Genomic DNA, 17,541 nt, shown 5'->3' on the forward strand with positions numbered 1-17,541 from the left:
AGATTTCTGCCCGTTGCCCCCTGACCCACCCCTTAACGACGGGCATGGCAAAATTTGGCCGAGATCCCCATTTGATTGCATGCAAAATGTTGCTTTCTGCGGTGATTGCGGATACCATAAATATCCGCGCGATTTGATCGGAAGTTTTAGACAATTCGCGCATTTACGCGCTTATAGCGCTAGTGCGCGCAACGGATATGTCACATCGATGAAAAGATGCCGATCTTTGTCTTTTGCTTGTTGATTCCTGTTAAAATATATGGCATTATTTAAAAGAAGACTAACTTATTAAGGACATAACGGATGTATCAATCATCAAGTCTTGTTGCAGTTTTTCATTGAAATGCATGCTCGCAAAAGGTGAGTCGAATGAAAAGATAATACCGTACGGTCACTGCACTTTCTAATTAAAGTTAGATTTATAAGTAACGTTAGAGTCTAACGTTAGACTACTCGTTAGGTATGACAAACGACAACGTTAGGTCGTGAAATCTACCGTTAGCTTTTATATATAGATTATAGGAGTTAAGAGTAGATTCAAGATCTAAGTTAGATCTAATTAACGTTAGGCCTAATGTTCCGTTTAATCTTACTTTGGATTTGACGTAGGCCTAGCCGAGATCTAACGTTCATGACGTCGGTTAGGCCTAGATCTAACTTAGAGTGGCACTTAGACTGTACCGTAAGGGCACTAGTATTCAACCCGTTTGGAGAGTTTCCTCAAATAAAAAGAAATATAAAATTCACCTGAATTTCAGACCCGTCTTATTTCCAAGAGCAAATGCTGGTTATTCTTTTTCCGTTATTTTTTTCTTCAACCAGTTGACTGTGTGCGCGGGCGATCGAATTATACGGCGACGGATTTTGGTACTAGTATTCAACCCGTCGGCACTAGTATTCAACCTAGCGATGAAAGATGGCCCTGTCTCTCAATCTGCCCTTGTCCCATCCGACTATGGACTAGACCATTTGAGATGAGACCAAACAGGGAATTAATCAAAGCCAGAGATTTACATAGATCTAGATCTAATTTAGCAATCTAAACCCTTTTGAGATTTGCTATCAATCCTCACTAGGTTGAATACTAGTACCATTCAGTGCAAAAGGCCATCGCCGCATAATTCGATCCTCCGCGCATACGGTCGACAGATTGACAAAAAAAATATCGACAACAGATTACCCTGGAAATAACAAAGGTGTGAAATTAAGATAAATTCCCTATTTCTAAATATTTTGGGGAATATGTCAAAATCTTTGAATTATGCCGGGTTGAATACTAGTACCCATACGGTAAGTGTAAGTAACGTTAATGGAGATTTAACGTTAAGTTAAGTTAAGTCAGTAAACTTAACTTGGAAGTTGGGGTAGCCTAGTTCAGACCCTAATTTGGTTCCTAAATAGGCCTAGTGGCAGTACTCAGTAGATCTAATTGGTATGGAATGCTTTAGTATTCGACTTCGAGACCTAACGTCAGGGGCAGGGCTAAGACCAAGTTAGGGCCTAATGTTAGCCTGTGGCTTAGGGCTTTTAGGCCTAAAACTTGTTTAAGATCTAGATCTAGCGTTAATTCGGTTCATAAAATATATATGGACTGCTTTTATATTCGAGACATGGTTGTTTCTTTCGGCTCGCGGGTACCGCATCGGCCAGACCATGCCCTCGGGCAAAGCCCTCGGGCATAGTCGCGCTGCGGCCCCCTTGAGCCTCTAGAAACAACCATGCCTCTCAAAGCAGTCCATATATCTATATTATGTCCTCATGAAAGAAAAATATAATTTGAAATAAAACTTTTGGGGAAAATGACATTTTAGCCATAATATGTATTGGAGTACATGGAAGAGTAGTCCTTGCCTTACATCACTATGACATCCCATATGCGGCCAATTTGAAGTCTCCATGGGTATAGTGATTACCAATATTTACAACTTTTAAAAATTCATAACTTTCTTGTTGTTTGTCCAATATTGATCAAACTTTCACCGATCAACTTGTCTGATTTTTCTTTTCCTTATAAAATCAAGTTTTTATTTGGGTTGGATTCCCCTTTAAGGAAAATACATAGGAAGACAAGAAATTTCAGCTAAAATCAAATTATACATGTTAACAGTTGAAAGTAGACAGTTGAAGCCGCATATGCTATGGACGATCTATTTAACGAAAATATGAGTTTTTAACATAGATTTGAATTTGTCAGTTGAGTCTGCTTGTTTTATGCTATGAGGAAGGTTGTTCCAAAGTTGAGGGGATGCTGAACAAAAAGATCGGGAACCATAAGACTGGGTGTTGATGGCAGGAACTTTTAAGAGTGATTTTTTGCATGAGCGCAAGTTGCGGGAGGGTGAGTATTCTGATATTAACTGTTGAAGATAGACTGGAGCTGATTTTATCAAACATTGGAAAGTAAGCAAGATATTTATCTCATAATCAGTGGTCAGCTTAAAATGAGCAGATCGTTATTATCTTCGGGGTATGAGGCCGGGGCATGAGTAGCTAACAGACGGATCATTAGACCGGTGTGTTGGCTCACTTGAAAGAGCGTCTGCCTCACAACTGGGAGGTTGGGAGTTCAAACCCCGGCCGTGTCAGACCAAAAGGCATTAAAATATGGAAGTTGCTGCTACCCTGTTTGGCGTTCAACGGTTCATGGGATAGAGCTACGTCGATCTGCCGCTGCGAAGTGGCTGCCGGGCACACGATAAATTTGGCAAAACGAATTTTTGGAGTATTTCTGTTTCATAATTCTATTTCGAACAATAGGGCCTAATTTTCATTTTTGCATCAGATATTTTCAATATTGTTTTTATAATCGATCAATGAGTTTAGTTCGCCCCCTTCATACCGGGTACCCGATATAACAATGTTACACTGATTTGGATATTGATCAGACAGAAATTGTGGGAATTGTGGGATGAATTGTGTCATCTTTGGTTAACATGCCATTGCTTCTATCGTGTTATTCGGATCATGGACCCTTCCATGTGCTAAATCAAGGGGTGGTGCCTGGGTATTTTGACATGGTGTGGGACAAGACAACCTAAACCTGAATTAAGTCTAGAAATATTTATGACTAAAGCCTTTCTTTTTTTAAACCGGTCCTCATTTCCTTTCTTTCGTCCTCTGTCTTTTTTTTCTATCCTTCTGTTTAACTACATGAAAATTGCAGGCCCCCAGTAGCCATGGCGGCGCTGTCCCTTGCACTCATGTTAAAAGCTGGCTTTTTTTTTTTTTTCATTTTACCAATTTATGTGAGGCCATCCTGTCGAAAATCACTTATAACTTAAAGGAATTGTCCGGGCTGAAAATATTCATATTTAAATAAATAAAGTAAAATTCACAAAGCAAACTGCTGAAAATTTCATCAAAATCGGATAACAAATAACAAAGTTATTGAATTTTTAATCAATATTTTGTTCAATCTTGTTCAATTTTTCTGCGCAACCTGATTTTTACATTGAAATTTCAAACTCGTCTTGCTCATTAACGCGTGAAGTGTTCGTCACATGGGTCTATTAGGTATCAGAATGTAGAGGAATCATTGAATTGTATGATAATGTTAAAGAAATAACATAATTAATTTGCCTTTAAAAAGGTGTGGGAATCCCGGTTTCCTTTTTTTCTGGGACGCACTGTAAAGCGATCCCTTGTCAATGTTATTTTCACATTTGGTCGCTCTTCATCCAGGTGCTAAATTCATGAAATGGGTACTGATGTCGTTTGCTTTTAACAAGTATTATTAGAGTGTTAATTGAATGCTCTTTGTTTGAATACACAGGGAGTTTGGATTATGAATTAAATGTTCCTTGATTAATTAGATCATTTGTTGATCACTTGGATTTTGTCAAGTTATATTCTCGTCTGCTATGATGTTGGTTTAACTGGGGAACAAAAGTTACACAAACAGCTTTCATTCCTTACAACCACGCCTATAATAACATGAATAACTCATATCAAATTGTTATCTGTGGAAAAGGGGAAGCTCCAGGTCAAAACAATATACAATGTACTCTTCAAGGAAATGTCTGAAAAAGTCTCCGGCACTCGTCAAAACTAAAACAAGTTGAATCCTTGACCCCCCCCCAAAAAAAAAAAACCAACCTTTTAATTGACAAGGTATACTTTTCGTGATATATTATGTATATAAGAATCGTTGGTAAAGATTTTTGTTAGTTTTCGTTTCTGTCGTTCAGTGTTTATTCTAGTTCTGGGGAGCCTTTCATGAAATGACTTGGCAGATATTGTTTTTATCAAACAGTATGAACAGATAACTGTAGGCGTACTTCTTAGCCAATCAAAACCAAAGGAAAGTTCCAGTACTCTAAGTTCCCATTCCCCTACATTTACTTAAAAGTTTTGGAGAGTCACATGGAATTTTAGTTGTAATTCTACTATTGGCATTGTGTTTTGTTCTTCTCACTCTCAACTTTTTGTAGGATGATACGATATCTAGCAAAAATAGACGAGTAACCAATTGAAATATTAATTTTTCCTTGTTTAAGTATATCTTGCCCTTCATTTTTTCTTATCAAAGTAGTTCATGCTGCATCCAACCCTTTTGAATAATGTATAATGTCATGCTGACAGTCGGGAAGTTTTCTTCACGGAAATGGGATCTGATGGTCAAGATATTGTTACGTCATTGTATTCCGATAGCATGAGCTGAACTGCAGAAGCACGGATGAATGAAATGATAGAGAAAGAGAGGGGGGAGCGCCAAATTCTCCCGTAAAAAAGCTCGATCTGAAGCAGAAATCACCCGAAACGTGATGAGACGATGTTAAAAATAAAGAAAGGAATTCTTCTATGATGTATTGGAAACACATACTGCATCTCCAACATGTTGATGGAGGATGAACTACCTGAATCATTATGTTGATGTGTCCAAATCTATTCACGTATTTTATCTCCGCCGACAGGTCCATGAATAACTTATTATATCATCACAATTTTATCGAAAACTTAATTGCTCTAGGGAGAGAAAGAAATCTTAATTTTGCTGTGAATGACGTACAAAAATAAATCATTATCATAATTTTTTTCAATATTGGAAGAGTGATCAGAAAATGTAATAAAAGGGATACCAATGTCTACAGAATTATGAAAAAATGTATCAAAGCCTTATGTCCCAATCAATCGGTTTGGATTAATCACATGTGTGTCGACTGTCCAGTTCGGTCCAGTTGGACAAGAGTCGCAACGGACGGTTATGACGAAAAGACAAGTGTTTCTGTCAGAGCGAGGCAAAAATTGATCAGTCCGAGTTTTCCCCTCATATTGAAAGACTACTTATTTACGATCTTTCGATGCACAGAAGTTTTTATTTTGTCCCAACAATCTAAAGTAAGCGGGGAAAGCATTGAATTTGCAGAATTTGAGAGAAGGATATTGGAATTTTATGTGGAGGACGCTGCTTGAAACGACTTAAAATGAATTTGGATTCGGGTTTCATTTCTTTACCATAGTTTTCAGAGTCGACTTATTTCAAGAGAAATTAATTACTCTGCACATTCTCACTGGGGCGTTTGGTGCAAATAATCCGGTAAGTCAATGTTTCTTTTTTTAATTATATGTAGCTATAAGCTTATAGTATTGTGCATGAAACAATAATTGTCAGCTGCCTATCGTTTTGTTCAGCAATCCATTCTTTTGTCTTCCTTTTTATTATTATTTTCATTATACATTACCAAATATTCCTTGCTTGGTGTAAATCAGTTTAATGTCTTAAGAGCACATGGGTTTGCCAACAAGTTAAATCTCGACAGAAATGAATACTTCAAGCACTATCTATAAAAAATTATTATAAACTCATTATCTTTGTAAAATGACTCAGATACATGACTTTGAGAACAAAATGATGTGTACTGGTTACATGTATTTCAAATTAGATTTTAAAAAAAAAACTGTCAATCAGTCAAAGTGATTTATTTCCAGCTTTAAATCCAGCATATCGGAACATTCTGTTTACACTTTACTTTCTTCTTCTTTTTTCTCTCCCCCTTTCCTTTTATTTTCTTCCACATATTCAGTTCATCTCTGTTTTACTTCCTTAACAACATTATACTAATAGAAGTTTATTTGTAACATCGATAGGTTACATTCCTCTCGCTTCTTTTCCAATGAAAACATCTTCATATATTTTTAGGTCAACTAGTTTTGATAGGTTTTTATGATATGATTTGATGCAGTTTATTCCCTTGATTTTGTTTTCTTAATAAGTATAAAATAAAATTCAGTGTGAATCTGAAATAAAATCTAAAATAGTAAATAGCTAATTAATGATCAAAATACCAGTGATCATATACAGAAGGAAAGAATGGAAGATAAACAGATAGGAAGATAGACAGATAGAAAGAAACAATTATGTATAGGAATTTGAAAATGATAAGAAGAAAGAGGTTGAAGGATGAAATAGAATGATTCAGGCAGGTGCTCGTTCTCGTAAACCGACGGGGAGATGGCGGCTAGGAAGGAAGGGAGGATGATGCCTCAATCAGGCCACTGTCATTTCATAACATTCTCAATACTGCTCTGGGCAACCGTGCTACCTGTCACAAGAAAAGGAAATGTCAGAAACTAAGATATCTCGGATTAAACTAATGTCGCATCGATCGAACCAGTCACGAAAAGGATAGAGCCAAAGCAGGGGATACAGATTCATATGCTCCAAAACATCACAAGAATACTATTTAGGGTTCATGGTGTATTTTCCTTATCCAGTGAATATGGAAATGTTTGAATAATTTTTCTCTCTCTCTTTCTCTCTCACCCCCGCGCACAATCCCCCCCCCCCCCACACACACACACCACTGGCGGATCCAGGTGGGGGCACATCCGGCCCGGCCCTTTGGGTGACACCAAAAAAAAAAAGGGGATAGGGGAATGTGTCATGCAATCGGAAGTGATTACATTTTTTTAATTCCTTTGTTGTTGTTGTTGTTTTTTGCTTGTCAAAGTTTTCCTTGGACAAATTAACCTCCATTTTGTAGTGACTTTTTTTTTTTGGGGGGGGGGGGGCGGGTTGTCAAAATTTTCCTGTACAAAAATGCCCCCCCCCCCCTTTTGGAAAATCCTGGATCCGCCCCGACACACACCATCCATCCGTCTATCTGACTTTCTCTCTGCGTGTCTGTTGTCTGTCTGTCTGTCTGTCTGTCCGTCTGTCTATCTGTCTCCTTTATCTTTATGTGTTTCCCGATATATCTCTATTCTATCACTATAGATGATTGAGCATCACGCTGAAAGTATTGTATGAGAAGAACCACTGTAATGTGAACATGACTTCAAGAATGTTCCATAACCATGGCAACCAGACTCATTATGAAGAAGAGAATGATGCCCTTTCTCAGCAAAACAAGTGGCTTCTAATGTGTGAGAGTATCAGGTACAAACATTGTTACCAGTCGAAATCAAAATTTTGAATTTAGTAAAAAAAACAAAAACAATTTTTCACGAACTAATTATTCCTCATTTGAGCTGGAACATTTAAGTTTACAGAAAAAAATAAAAATTATCCTTTTTTTCTAGCTTTTTAGCATTGGGCTAAATTATCTGGATAACACATTGGATGTACGAAAACGAAAAGAATCAGAAAATGGAATAGAAAATACATGAAGCAATCATAAAGATGATACAAGGAATTGGAATTCCAAATTTGATGAGTTCCCCAAAACTCACAAGACACAGTTTACATTTTTTTCTCTAAAGTCCGACTATTACAAGTAGGCTATGAAGTACTAGAAAGGACGAGAATATCACATTTATTTTTATGATTTTTCTTAAAATGATTTAAATGCTAATTGGGGTAAAGTAGAACTTGATAGTTCGGTTCATCGTCTGTTTTCCGATATTTGAATCAGATTATTAGGTTTGATTAATTTTCATCCTGCTTTTCAAAATTAAATATCCGTCTTAAGGAAGTCGTCAAAGGATAATTGAGACATCAACGTCAAAATACTCAACAAAGATAGTTGATGGATATAATCTTCAAATTCCTTGTAGAATAATGGATTTCTTAGAAATGAGTTACGACTGAAATAGTGAATGAGAATAATTCATTATATAAAGATGACGTCCGAAAGACTAATATTAATTGAAATTTCACTTATGAATTATAAAATTTTGTACGACTGAAAGTGATTTATTACATTGGTTTGTAAACGTATTAAAAAAGATAGTGTGGATGCTTTTATTGTTTCAGATGGGATTAGTATCTCGATAACTATTTTTATCCCATGCACGTTCATTTTCTGTTATTCTTTCAATATTTATTGAATATAAAATAACATCAATAGTTACAAAATAAGTTTTGATGACGAGATAATCAGAAAACATTTTCGTTCGAAATTTGAGATTGCAATTGCTCAAATTTTAGTTGTACATAATTATTACCTTGTCTTTTTTTACTCCCACAATAGTCTTGGGATCATTATCATCACATCTCTTGTTGCCAATATGGTTGCCATAGGAACGATTATGCGCCTGCGCAGTCTTAGGAACGTCCCTCATCACCTTCTTGTCTTGAATCTCAGTATTGCCGATTTAGGAATCACACTAACCAGCATGCCTTTCGCCCTTTATTCTATCTTCGATGGTGGGGTTCTTTTGAGAAGCAACGCAATACTTTGCAAGGTATGTCGAATTAACCATGTAATGTATCATACTATGAATATCATCTGTATTCATGGTAACACACACAAAATTAAAGTCTTGAGAATTATTACAAAAGCCTTGCACATCATATATCACATAGAATATACAAAAACATAATTAAACAAGAATCGTGTGAAGCAAATAAGTTAATGGGGGATATTGACACTAAGCTTGTGATTACTTGTTAACTTGACATTTCTCTCGTTCTCTATCGCGGGTTATATTAATTTGAATATTAAAGGGGTACTCCGAGTTGAAAATAATTGAATCTAAATAAATAAACTCGCCGAGCAGAATGCTGAAAATTTCATCAAAATCTGATAACAAATGAATAAGTTATTGAATTTTCAAAATTTTGCAGCATTTTGCGAAAACAGTTATATGCATTTTGTCATGAATATCCATTAGGTGGGCTGATGATGTAATGTCCACTCTTTCTTATGTTATTATATTAAATCGTATATATTTCATATTTTCATTCACAAGTGTGTTTGATATGTCTCCCTTAATAAGATGCACCAGTGGATATTATAATACATTAAATTGGTTGTCAATCCATTTTGTTTTATTATTGAAGGATAAAATTTGAATAAACAATTTCATATGATAAAATACAAAAGAACAAGTGGGGACATGATATCATCAGCTTGCTAATTGAATATTCATGAAGACATGCATAGAACTGTTTTATCGAACTAATGCAGATCTCTAAAATGCCATAAATTCGTTATTCTTTTTCCGATTTTGATCTTTTTCTTTATTATTTTTAGCCTGGAGTACCCCTTCAATCGAATAAAACAGTCGGGTTAATAATAGTTTTGATGTTCTGTATCTTCTGTGATTAAGCAAGTAGTGAAAAAAGAGAGAAAACAATTAAATGAAAAGAAAGGTCAAGAAAGAACAGACGTCACCTTTAGTTCGTCTTTTTGTCCCCACCTATATCAACATATCCGATTGACAAATCATGAATCTAGTTATGAGGGGTAATAATGATCCACCCGGGACCAGCTGAGACCCATCTCACTGTCACATCTACGGAAATAGTCTGGGTCATCTCGGTTGATAAGGAATCATTTACTGTTTTATGTTTTAAATATGAAATAGGAAGATGGAAATATAACATTTAAATAAACCTTTGTTATTCAGTCCACATTTCAGTGAATATAGATTATCTCCAACTAACATGAATAATAATGATTCATTATTTCGTTTTCTGGTCATTTCTAAAATAGAATTTGTGATTATGCTTAACTTGTTTTGTTTTCTTATATTTCCACTCCATTTCTTGACAGTAATCATTTCACATTATTTTACTTAAGTCTCTTTCTATTGGTCTTTATTCTTGGTTCAATACTGCATTTTACAGAATATGAATATGTTATTTTGTGGATGGTATGTGATAGAAATGTATTTGATGATTGTATTGTGCGGGTAACAAGGAAATTGCTATGATTTTATTGGTTCGTGATACTAGTCAATATAATTATCTGGTTTTGGTTTTTGTTTTTGTCTAAGACCATTTCCGCGGCGAGCGTCAGATGTGCTGAATAAATCAGAATATAGGCCTAATCTTCGTTAGAAGCTGCCTGATATGCAGCACTATATTTTAAGGATTTTTTTTCGAATGGCCATCTTTAAAAAGAAACTAAAACTACCACCGAGTGAGGGTACTGAATGTTCTAAAATGTAAAATTCAATTTATCGTTCAACGATTTTTTACCATACATGTTTCTAGACATGAGGTCATTTTCCTATAAAACAAAACACCAACGGTAATACAATTATTCTTGCTCTTTCAACATTAATTACAATGTATCAAGGTTATTTTCAAAAGAATGATGTTGCGAAATCATGATCACTAAACATAATCACAAAGTAGACTAAAAAGAAACGACCAAGGGATGCTTTGTCATATTGGCATACTATCAACATGGTCAATGAAACTCTGAGTTCAATAGGTGGTTTCAGACCGCCTCGAAGTTCGCCAGTTCCAGGTATTCTCTGATCGGGAAATTTACCCCCGATCAGAAAATACCAGGTATTTTGGCGGTGTGAAAGCAAACTACGCGTAATATCCCCGAAAGAAAATACCCGATAAATAGTAGGTACTTGGCGAAATTACGAGAACTTTCGCGGGGATTTTTCCAAGGTCGTGGGTATTTTGGCGGTCTGAAAGCAAATTACGGGAACTTTAAGCCCAGCGTGTCGTTGGGTGCGGCGCCGTGCATGGGTTGCTGCTGGGCTAGTGATTTTGAATTTCGCGCCTTGCTGCTTATCAGACCATACTGCGCATGCTCGTAACTTCAGGAACTTATCCCGAAGGGTATGTTTCAGGGCGGTGTGAATGCAGGAATAATTAATGGGTATTTTTCAGCCTAAAAAAGTTCTCGTAATTTAACGGGGATTCTTGTGATCGAGGCGGTTTGAAACCACCTAATGTTTCTTCTGAAGTTATGGTTTCAGACCGCCTCGAAGTTCGCCAGTTCCAGGTATTCTCTGATCGGGAAATTTACCCCCGATCAGAAAATACCAGGTATTTTGGCGGTCTGAAAGCAAACTACGCGTAATATCCCCGAAAGAAAATACCCGATAAGTTTCAAACCGCCTCGATCACAAGAATCCCCGTTAAATTACGAGAACTTTTTTTAAGCTGAAAAATACCCATTAATTATTCCTGCATTCACACCGCCCTGAAACATACCCTTCGGGATAAGTTCCTGAAGTTACGAGCATGCGCAGTATGGTCTGATAAGCAGCAAGGCGCGAAATTCAAAATCACTAGCCCAGCAGCAACCCATGCACGGCGCCGCACCCAACGACACGCTGGGCTAAAAGTTCCCGTAATTTGCTTTCAGACCGCCAAAATACCCACGACCTTGGAAAAATCCCCGCGAAAGTTCTCGTAATTTCGCCAAGTACCTACTATTTATCGGGTATTTTCTTTCGGGGATATTACGCGTAGTTTGCTTTCACACCGCCAAAATACCTGGTATTTTCTGATCGGGGTAAATTTCCCGATCAGAGAATACCTGGAACTGGCGAACTTCGAGGCGGTCTGAAACCACCTACTTGGCGAAATTACGAGAACTTTCGCGGGGATTTTTCCAAGGTCGTGGGTATTTTGGCGGTCTGAAAGCAAATTACGGGAACTTTTAGCCCAGCGTGTCGTTGGGTGCGGCGCCGTGCATGGGTTGCTGCTGGGCTAGTGATTTTGAATTTCGCGCCTTGCTGCTTATCAGACCATACTGCGCATGCTCGTAACTTCAGGAACTTATCCCGAAGGGTATGTTTCAGGGCGGTGTGAATGCAGGAATAATTAATGGGTATTTTTCAGCCTTAAAAAGTTCTCGTAATTTAACGGGGATTCTTGTGATCGAGGCGGTTTGAAACCACAAGTTGTTTACCGAAAACACTAGGCTCATTATTCAAGCCGGTATCAAAGGCAGAAGAAATATAAACAAATCTGCTATGTCATTGATTATTGGACCGGATGTGTGGTTACAATGCATAAAGCGAAGGAGGAAATATTATGCATTAGTGGATATTACAAGAAAAAGCAGAGGTCACATTATCCGTCAGAATTAATGTCATTACATTGTATCATTCATATTTTAGGTCAACGGTTTCTTTGCAACAATGTTCACCCTTGCCAACTTTCCAACAGTGCTTGCCATAGCCATCGATCGATTCTTGATAGTCGTCTATTCCAGTCGTTTCCCACCAAACACCTTCCGGATATTCCTCATGATCACCGTTTCATGGTGTTCAGCTTTTATCATGGCCTTCATGCCCAGTGTTCATGTCCTCTCCAAGTATTCCTACTCACCAAACACATGGCATTGCTCTCCTAGGTGGGGTCACAATATCTTCCGTATCGCTTGTGCCATTTTAATCTTTGGGCTGGCGATTCCGATGGTTGCTGTCTGCTACGCGGCGATTGTGTACTTCATCTGGAACAAGCAAAAGCTTCTAAGGTCATACAGCAAGAGGGAACAACAAGTTTTCAAGGATCGCAAAAGGATGTCACGAGATCAAAGACCGTTCGTGCCAAGATGCTACAAATCGACAGTGACCTCGCATCAGCTATCCCCATCACCTGTATCCTGTGATGGTGATGAAGATGGTGAGTTATGCAGTTTAGAACATCAATCCGGATGTCAACCAGATGATCTACAGGATGCTCAGATGAAACTCAATCAAGAGAACAAGATCATACCTTATCTCACAAAACTGCAGAATCCAACCTGTGAGGAGGATTTCAAAGAAAAAGCTTTAAATACCGAGGCTCCATTTGAATCACGCAATATTGATAAGTTGGATAAGAGATCTTTTCGCAGTGCTGCCGTAGTTACAGAATCATCGAAGACATCGGCTATTGTGAACAAGTCCCTGACACAATTTACTGCCTTGTCTGAACCAAGCTGGGAGGAATCTGATGTCGTTGATCAAGATCGTGATCAAAAGAGGCAACATGAATCCAGACAGAGACAACTCTCTGCAGACAAGAGGGTTGCAATAATGGGTATGAAAATCAACAGCAAAGCTTAATTAGTAGTATTGTCAAACACCTGTCTTTGAAGAAAATTAGGATTGAGACACGACTTTTTATGGATGTTTGTAGAAAAAAAACGCCTAGCTATCAGAGTGTTGCTATCAATGTGACGAAAACAACACTTCTTTGTTTTGTCAAACATATAAGGTTATAGGTTGTAACAAAAAGTTAAGTCTTCATTCGGGTGGTCAAAAGATCATAAATTTCAGATCTTTTTTTTTCCAAAATAAGCTCGTTTCCAGTGCCCATTAAAAATATTATTATTAACCCCCACCCCTTGCCACCATCTTTCAGAAAGTGACTACCGTGTCGTGTCTTGTTCTACAATAAGGTAATATTTGCTATTACCGATAATTACAATTTAAGTTAACAGATATAAGCTTTGCTGTTCCTGTCATGAAAAAAACCCCGAATAATTTCAACTTCTTTTATTTTTTCCAGGTGCCCTCCTCGTCTTTACCACACTTATCTGCTGGATGCCCTATCTCCTTGTCCATTCAAACTACATCCGGGTCAACGAAGGTCATTGGTTTGGTGTCTTTACCATGTTACTAGGATACACAAATGCCATTTGGGATCCGCTTATTTATACTTTTATCAACAAGCAAGCCAGGAAGGAATGTAAGAAATACTTCCGGTTCATCGCAACATCCTCGAGAAGCCTTCGCGGATCGGTCGTCAAACAAAACTGAGGGAACTTTCTATCTTCGTTGGATTTCATACGATATAGGCTTTTATATGATTATGTACTTAACTTTATTCAATGAATATACTCTGAAAGAAGTTTTCTTGCAGAGAGCGTCAGGTATCATCAACGGGATAAGTTGTGCTTATTCACTTCAAATTGTGATTAATAAGTCCGTTGTTGACCCCGGGATAGATGAGGGGTGGGGGCACTACCATTACAAGTTGTCATTTTTTCAAGCAATCTGATTATGATGACAAACCTTCTCCTGCTATTTTTTGTTAATAGTTTTAATACATTCATTCTATGATTCATGCCAAAAATAGTTAACGATTTTATGTTTGTTATGTTATGATTTTTTTTTTATACGAATCATAATAAAATGTATGCAGAAGAGAACATTAAATCAAATCAAACCAATCGTATAAAGGTAGAATACTCGTATGCACAAAAGCACTTGGGGTTGATTTTTACGGCCAAGGGGTGTACGTACGTGCAAGGACTAATGATCATTAGGAATGTGTCGTTGCCATGCTTGTATTCGGGGGGGGGGGGTTGGGCTCGTGGCCCGGCCCCCCGAGTAGGCGAAAAATGGGGCGTCAAAAAGGAAGAAAAGAAAATGGGGGAGAAAAAAGAAGGGAAAGAAGAAGAGAAAGAGAAAAAAGGAGGAGAAAGAGAAGGGGGAAAAAAGAAGAGAAAGGGGGGGGGGGGCGCCAAATTGATATTCGACTTTATTAGGGGGCGCCGAGTTGATGTTCGACATAGGGGCGCCAAATTCATGTTCAACCTAGGGAGGGGGTGCCAAATTCCGCATACATTCGTAATTACGACGCTTCGTTATTCCGAAGGTTCGTTATTCCGAAGGTTCGTTAGTCCGAAAACGAAATGAGGTTCGTAATTCCGAAGGTTCGTTAGTCCGAAACGAAATGAGGTTCGTAATTCCGAAGGTTTGTTAGTTCGAAAAACGAAATGAGGTCCGTTAATCCGAAAATGTAAAAAAAAAGCCAAAAAATGGGGTCTTTATCACCCCTATTCTGGTCCAAACAATCAACCCCCCCTCGCGCAGAGCAATTTTTTATTAAGTTTATAAGTGGTAAACATTTAATCAAGAATTGATTTTTTTAATAGACAGTTTGAACTTTGACAAAACAATTTCAAAATGCATCAACGCGCCCCTATCGATATTTGATTTGATAACTTCTATCTGCTCTTACACTGGATTTCGTTAATAGGTTAATAGTAGTTTTCTCGTTGAATGCATTTATATTTTATTTGATGTTCTGTAGTCTGTGTTTTAAGTTGTACTTATTGTAAACTCAGTTTGGTCCTTGCGCCTTTGTATCATGTACCTTTATTTACGTTTAATCCGGATAAATAAAATGAACAATCAAATAAATTTGCAGGTCTGGCAATGAGAGAAAAACATGAACTAGCCTCATAAGCCTATGATTGTTTAGATATACATATACCCACACTAGCGTACCTACGGGGGGGGGCAGGGGGGGCACCCTGCCCCCCCTGACGAGTCACAACCCATGCAAGAACGTATCTTTGCCCCCCCTGACGGGCTTGAAAAACCTTTTTTGCCCCCCCTGACGAGCTGAAGACCTTCAATGCCCCCCTGACGAGCTTGAAGACCTTTTTTTTTTTTTTTTTTTTTTTTTTTTTTTTTTTTGCTTGTCAAATTTTTTCTGGTACGAAATCCTTAATTTGTGATCGAAGACCTTTTTTTTTTTTTTTTTTTTTTTTTTTTTGCTTGTCAAATTTTTTGGTGGACGGTTTTGCCCCCCCCCTGTGAAAAATCCTAGGTACGCCACTGTATACCCATCATGTTCACGGTTGAAAAGGTGCTTACAATGTCCGAAGCATAATTATAGATGAAAATATCCCCCCCTCCCTATTGGCGAAAGTTGGATCCGGCCATGGTAAAGAAATTACACCTCCAGCACACCTAATTTTAGTAGGGCCTACCACGCTGATGAGAAGTTAATCTAAATTGAAACCCTAAAGTGCTTAAAATTCTATGCTTTTTGGCCGCATTTATTCCTTTCAAAAAGTTGTATTACAAAATATTCACATGGAATCGATATTTTTTTCATGAACACATTAAAAAAGTGGTCTTCGATTGCCTTTTTTCACGTAATAATGAAATAAGATAATTCAACATGCATTTAAGGCACCTATGATTGACTAGCGGGGGGGGGGGCACCAAAATTAGGTCGGGCCCCCGGGATGCAAAATCCTTGATACGCGCCTGGTTACATAGATGTGATCTTGAACCTTTGGAGCTTAAGGAGCATGAAAGACCAAATCATTTAATATTTTCGAAAATATCTAGATCTGTAAATAAAAGGTTATTCACTTACACCAATAAGGCACATTTTTATTTGGATTGCATTTCAGTCAGTTGGTCAATTCCTCAGAGAGAGTTGCGAGATGGTGACCTTCACGAATTAATTGCCTATTCTAATATCATGAAAAAAGCCACTGACTATTTTGTTTTCGCATTTTCTCTTCATCAATAAATTTAGTTAGAATGTTAATAATTGTCGTTCATAATATAGTAACAATTCTTCATCTTTTCCTATTCTGTTATATTTTGTATTTGTTTAGCCAAATAATATGATAACATGTAATACCATGCTCCCACCTTTCCCCCGCATACCAGGTAATATAACATAGGATCCTGGATAAAACGAAATGAAATGTGAAGCTATAAGACTTCCCCATATGTAACGGCGGTCTCCGATTCCATGCAGCATCAACTGATGGGCCAAACGTCAAAATGTCCAGGATAAGACCCCCCCAAAAAAAACCAAAGGTTTCAAAATGGACTTTGGGAGTTGGTGTTTGGAGACAGGACGAGAGAAACTCAGAGTGGTGGGGAGAGGGAGGGGGGCGGGTGTAGGGAGAGGTGGAGGGTTGATAAGGCCAAATTAACTTCAGAAAATATAGATCGAGACATGCATTTATTGTATATACATAATTATTAATGCATTTCATTTTGGAATATCTTACTTCATTTTTACAAACTCAATTAGTTTCAGCATCTCATCTCCAGTGGGAGATTATGCCACTACAAAATCAGTATTTTCTTGATATGAAATGCTATTATTCAAGGGCCAATACCCGGAGGGGCCACTTCCATTGACGGGTGGATACCATGCGCGACCACGGGGTCTTGAAAAGCACCCTAAACACGTATTTTCCATATTCTGAAAATGCACCCCTTAACAAATATTGGCGTGTGAAACCCTACCCTTAACAAGTATTGGCAAGTATTCCCAGAATTGAGCCCCTAAACAAGTACAGCGATGTATTTTCAATATTCTAAAAATGCACCCCTTAACAAGTATTGGGAACAAAACGATACTCTTGGCAAGTATTCCCTGAAATGAACCCCTAAACAAGTACAGCGATATTTTATTGTTATGTCACGGGTCCGTCCGATCGTCGGTTTTACGTTACACACCATTATTTTGGTTCAGTAAGGCCCGACCTTCCACACCTCGCGCAAATCGGACTCTAAACACGTAGTGTTGGGGCAAAAAGGACATCCTTTATGAAACATTTTGATTTTGTTTTATCATCCCTGCATATTTGACCCTAAACACGTATATTTTCCGAGCGAAATAGATACCCTTTTTTCAATATTTTT

General features: G+C 37.7%; 1 protein-coding gene across 2 annotated transcripts in view; it reads left to right on the plus strand.

Moving 5' to 3' along the window:
* The window catches only part of LOC129254149 (uncharacterized), a 31,108-nt gene extending 15,807 nt beyond the window's left edge, over window positions 1-15,301 (plus strand). The window contains exons 2-6 of one of the 2 annotated variants that reach the window (XM_064105569.1): window positions 5,460-5,536; window positions 7,217-7,378; window positions 8,412-8,625; window positions 12,262-13,168; window positions 13,640-14,511. In XM_064105569.1, the coding sequence (XP_063961639.1) occupies window positions 7,272-7,378; window positions 8,412-8,625; window positions 12,262-13,168; window positions 13,640-13,890 (1,479 nt within the window). In that variant the 5' untranslated portion in view covers window positions 5,460-5,536; window positions 7,217-7,271 and the 3' untranslated portion in view covers window positions 13,891-14,511. Of the gene's footprint in view, window positions 1-5,142; window positions 5,338-5,459; window positions 5,537-7,216; window positions 7,379-8,411; window positions 8,626-12,261; window positions 13,169-13,639 lie in introns of those variants that run through there. The other variant, XM_064105528.1, reaches the window with a different exon arrangement.
* Window positions 15,302-17,541: the final 2,240 nt, after the last annotated feature.

Source organism: Lytechinus pictus, chromosome 1 (genome assembly GCF_037042905.1).
Source record: "Lytechinus pictus isolate F3 Inbred chromosome 1, Lp3.0, whole genome shotgun sequence".
NCBI classification, from domain to species: Eukaryota; Metazoa; Echinodermata; class Echinoidea; order Temnopleuroida; family Toxopneustidae; genus Lytechinus; species Lytechinus pictus.